The sequence below is a fragment of the Ochotona curzoniae genome, unplaced genomic scaffold (genome assembly GCF_017591425.1).
Source record: "Ochotona curzoniae isolate NIBS_2020 unplaced genomic scaffold, NIBS_Ocur_1.0 contig_453, whole genome shotgun sequence".
Lineage (NCBI taxonomy): Eukaryota > Metazoa > Chordata > Mammalia > Lagomorpha > Ochotonidae > Ochotona > Ochotona curzoniae.
The window spans coordinates 4,037-9,248 of NW_024466315.1; the positions used below are offsets into that span (position 1 = coordinate 4,037).

The 5,212-nt window shown below is 41.0% G+C and overlaps 1 protein-coding gene across 1 annotated transcript; it reads left to right on the top strand.

Moving 5' to 3' along the window:
* Positions 1-597: 597 nt before the first annotated feature.
* On the top strand, positions 598-2,781 carry LOC121160738 (disintegrin and metalloproteinase domain-containing protein 25-like). The gene has a single exon (XM_040986783.1). It carries the CDS (start codon positions 598-600, stop codon positions 2,779-2,781), a length of 2,184 nt encoding a protein of 727 aa, XP_040842717.1.
* Positions 2,782-5,212: the final 2,431 nt, after the last annotated feature.

Genomic DNA, 5,212 nt, shown 5'->3' on the forward strand with positions numbered 1-5,212 from the left:
ATAAAAGGTTTGTTTTAATCACTCCTGAGAAATGTGAGTGATACAGTATTTGAAATTAAAAGGAAAAACTGTTAATATTTATTACAAGTCAGTGCATGTAAGTTTCCGTCATGAAGAAGGAGCAAAATAAGCTTACCTTTCCCTTGAGATCCTTCTATTTCAAAGTTGTAGCAAAAATGTCATACATCTGTTTATTTGAATAACAGTATAATAAATGTATGTGTCTTTCATTAGTTGTATTAATTATCAACCAGAGGCAAATTGTCATTTCTTAATGTGCTTTCTGACTGTTCCTCAGCAATGTTTGAGAACAAATCCAGTGCAATGTACTGATTCATATGTTGAGCAAAGTTTAACCCACACTCTGCTCTTTCCCCTAAATGTGTGACTAACCCTAACACCACTTCTGTCTCTACGTTTTTGTTTACTTTTTACAGCTTGCTACTCTGATGCACTGACTCTGCCAGAAACACACCATTAAAGGTCAGGCTGCAGAGAATCACCACAAACGGCAGACAGACCAGCAGTGCCTCCTGCCCTCCTCTCCTCTGCTCTCATATACAGCTTCGTATGTCCCTGGCTGAGGTCATGACGTGTATGAGAATCAGTCTGCTGATGCTGTGGGTGGGGGAGTTTTTCTTACTTTCTGGGTGGCTCCAGACTGGGCACTGTCAACATCACAGCCACCCAGAAGTGGTAATACCCTTGAGGGTAACTGGCACTGAGAAAGATATGAAGACTAAAGGCTGGCTCTCCTATAGACTGCAAATTGCAGGCCACAGATACATCCTCCACACGAAAGTCAAGAAGAATGTGATAACCAGACACTTCTCCATTTTCACCTACTCAGACCAAGGTGCTCTCATTAAGGACCAGCCTTTTGTGCGGGAGGGATGCTACTATCATGGTTATGTGGAAGGAGACCCAGAATCCATGGTTGCTGTTAGCACCTGTTTTGGGGGCTTTCAAGGGATGTTACAGATAAATGACACTATTTATGAGATCAAGCCAAAACCGTTTTCTTCCAAATTTGAACATCTAGTTTATAAGGTGGACAGTGAGGATACTATGACTTGTGGATTAACAGAAGAAGAGATAGCACAGCAACTGAAGAAGCATAAACCTAATAATCCCTTTCTGATGCAAAGTGATTATCAGGGCTGGTGGACCCATCGATGGTTTATAGAACTTGCGATGGTTGTAGACCAAGAACGATTCTTTCATAAGGGCAGTAATATCTCAGCTGTGGAAGATGAAGTAATCGAGCTTATAAATCTGCTTAATTCTGTTTATGAGCATATGGACGTGGAATTGTTTTTACCTGGAATAGAAATTTGGAATGAAGGGAATCCCATACCACCAGCAAACATAAGTTATTTCCTAACAGAATTTTGCAAATGGAAGAGATCTAATCTAGATATTCGTATGCCCCATGATGTTGTTCATCTTTTAATAAAGGCTGGGTTTGGTATATATCTTGGATTGGCCTATGTTGGAACAGTGTGTAATTCATTTTATAATTGTGCAGTTAATAGTTTCAGGACTGATGCACTGGTTAGCTTTTCATACATTCTGGCACATGAGCTTGGTCATAATTTGGGTATATATCATGATACTGCAACCTGTAAATGTAAGGATAGAGTATGCATAATGTATCCAACTGCATCAGCCGCAACAAAATTCAGCAACTGCAGTTATGCTCAATATTGGGGATACTCTATAAGAACGCACTGTATGCGCAGCCCTCCAAATCCAGAGTCTCTCTTCACAAAACATCGTTGTGGAAATGCTGTTGTTGAAGAAGAAGAGAAATGTGACTGTGGGTCTTTAGGATCCTGTACAAATGATCCCTGTTGTTCGACAGACTGCACTCTGGTACCTGGGGCTTCTTGTGCTTTTGGCAGTTGTTGTAAGGACTGCCAGTTTGTGCCATCAGGCCAGGTATGTCGAGAACAAGGTAGTGAATGTGATCTTCCAGAGTGGTGCAATGGAACTTGGCATGAGTGTCCAGATGATGTGTATGTACAGGATGGAAGTCCTTGCTTGGGCATGGGTTACTGCTATGAAAAGAGATGTAATTTCCGTGATGAACAGTGCCGGAAAATTTTTGGCAAGAAAGCCAGGAGTGCAAATGAGATGTGCTATAGAGAAATGAACACCCGTGGTGACCGTTTTGGTAACTGTGGTACCACCACAACTGCATATAGAGCATGTGCTATTGCCGATATTTTGTGTGGAAGAATTCAGTGTGAGAACGTGACAGAAATTCCCTCACTAGCAAGTCATTCTACTGTGCATATAACTCGTTTCGCTGGTCACAGCTGCTGGGGGGTCGACTACCACTTTGGGATGACTGCACTTGATATTGGTGATGTGAAAGATGGAACAGAGTGTGGTAAACAGCGGGTGTGCATTCACAGGAGGTGTGTCCCTGAGCCAGTTTGGGATAGTAAGTGCATTCCTGAAATGTGCAACATGCATGGAATATGCAACAGTAAACATCACTGTCACTGTGGCAAGAAGTGGGCCCCACCAAACTGCAGGACAAAAGGAAATGGAGGTAGTATCGATAGTGGCCCACCCCCTGAGCAAAAACATGAGGAAACTGCGCAAAAACGTGAGCCTGACCGTGGAATTTCTAAGTTTTGGATTCCTTTTTTGGTGTTCTTAAACTGTGTTTTGATTCTGTGTTGCTGCTGTTTCATTTGCTCTCCACTTCAGAAAAAAGAAGATACACCAGAACCACCAGAACAAAAATCAGACTTACCAAAGACAAACTAAGCATTAGTGCAAAAGGTACATAAGAAAAAGTAGCAAGCTTAAATGTTTCAAAAGTGAAAAATGTAGCTAAGGAAATATAGTGTAATTGTTCAAACTTGATCTATGAAGGAAAAATAGGGCTTTTCAGAATTCCTATAAGAAGATGCTCAGAATTCACATAAGAAAGAACAAACATGCACAACTCAACAGAATTATTCCAATTTGTAATGGACTGTTGCATGTGTTAAATTTTACTGCCTGAAACAAATGTCATTGCACATGTGAAAGACTTATTGGAACTTCAAAAGCTTCATTATGCTACAAGATCATAGACTGTTAAATAAAGGTAAAACTGAATATATTTGCACTTTCATTATTTCAGAAATTGTTGCTGGTCTGTTTTCCATAGAATGTAGTGTCTTCGTGTTGCCTGAGCAGTAGCACTGCTAAAATGGGTTATGTTTGGGTTCATTTGTTCTTTCCCATGCCCATGCTCCTTCCAATTGTCATTATGCTTTTCCTCCAAGATAATGAATTTGCATCATATTTCCTTTTTGATATTCCCATCTGTAAGTTTCTGCTTGTAAAGCAGGAGCTAGAGAAATGACTGCAAGGCTGATACGACTGGTTTTTGTTTTAAGGTTTATTTATTTTTGTTAGAAAGACAGAATATACAGAGAGAAGAAGAGAGAGAGAAAGACCGAGAGAGAGATTTTCTGTCTGCTGGTTTTCTCTCCAAGTGGCGTCAATGGCCAGAGCTGAACCGATCTGAAGCCACGAGCCAGGAGCTTCTTCCAGGTCTCCCACACGGGTTCAGGGTCCCAAGGCTTTGGGACATCCTTTCCTGCTTTTCCAGGCCTCAAGCAGGGAGCTAGATGGGAAGTAGAGCAGTGGGGATTAGAACCAGTGCCCGTATGGGATCCTGGCACATGCAAGGAGAGGATTTAGCAATAGGCTGGCATGCGGGGCCCACAGAACTGTTTTATAGCTTCTTATATCTATGTTCTCTCAGTATGTATTTCGCTTTGGCAGTGGCTTTCGTATTGTAGATGAACACTACATGCAAAAATGTTTAACAGCTTCCAGAACCCACAATATTGTCAGTGCTAGAGAGCCCAGAGTGCCGAGTAATGTGCCATCAAAATTCTGAAAAGCATATCTCCGAGGCCCGCAGGAAATCAAGAAGTCCAGCACCAAACTGGTTGTGCTGTATTCCAACCTGGTAGCTTCAAGTAATGCCAATGTCTTCCCTTTTATCTCAAGGCTTAGTGGGTATGCAAAACTATTATGTCTTAAGATTACCATAACAGACTCCTGTGAGCTTTTATGGTGTTTATTCTTACCTCTGAATTTATATTATACATGATTACTTCAAAATGTTTGTGGAAAATGGATATGAAGTAATTTTGTTTTGGTGACACACATATGAAGTGCATGCACATTTTTTTATGTTATGTATTTTCTATGGACTTTTTTGAAGAAGTCTCTCAAACATTAGCATTTCTTGCTTCCAGTAAGATGAAATGAATTAGAATTTCTCATGAGGCAAGCCTAGGAAATCTAGAAGAAATGAATTCATTAGTTTTATTCATGTGGAACTGTCTTCATCTCTCCTGAATTTCTAAAAGATTGCTTTTCTGAGTGATGTCTTCTTTGTTGGCACATTTTTCCTTCAAAATTTGGAATGTATCATTGTTCTCACCTCTGCTGAGAAAAAGTAACTGATAGCCCATTTGGAGTTCTCTTATGTTATACAAGTATGTGTTATTTCCCAAACATCTCTTGCTACTTTGGGGACATTTTGTTTGCTATTCTTTTTTTTTTCTTTAAAGATTTATTTTTATTATTATTTTTTAATTGGAAAGGTGGATATACAGATAGGAGAGACAGAGAGGAAGATCTTCCGTCCCATGATTCACTCCCCAAGTCAGCGCAACGGCCTGTGTTGTGCCGATCCGAAGCCAGGAGCCTCTTCCTGGTCTCCCACGTGGGTGCAGGGTCCCACAGCTCTGGGCTGTCCTGGACTGCTTTCCCGGGCCACAAGCAGGGAGCTGGAAGGGAAGCGGGGCTGCCGGGATTAGTACTGGCGCCCATTTAGGATCCTGGGGCGTGCTAGATGAGGACCTTAACCCACTTGCTCCACCGCGCCGGGCCCATGATTGCTATTCTTTTAATCCCTTTTTTCTCTGGTACTACAGTTTTGATTCTCCTGTCTTTGAGTTCATTCATTGTTCATAATTTTAACTATTGGTTTCTTCTATTGCACTTTTCACTTCATTACTTGTATTATTCAGGTTGTGATGCCTTCTTTGTTTTTTTTTAAGATTTATTTCTTATTTTTATTGGAAATTCAGGTATACAGAGAGGAGGAGAGACAGAGAGGATGATCTTCTGTCCGATGGTTCACTCCCCAAGGGTCTGCAACAGTTGGAGCTGTGCCAATCTGAAGACA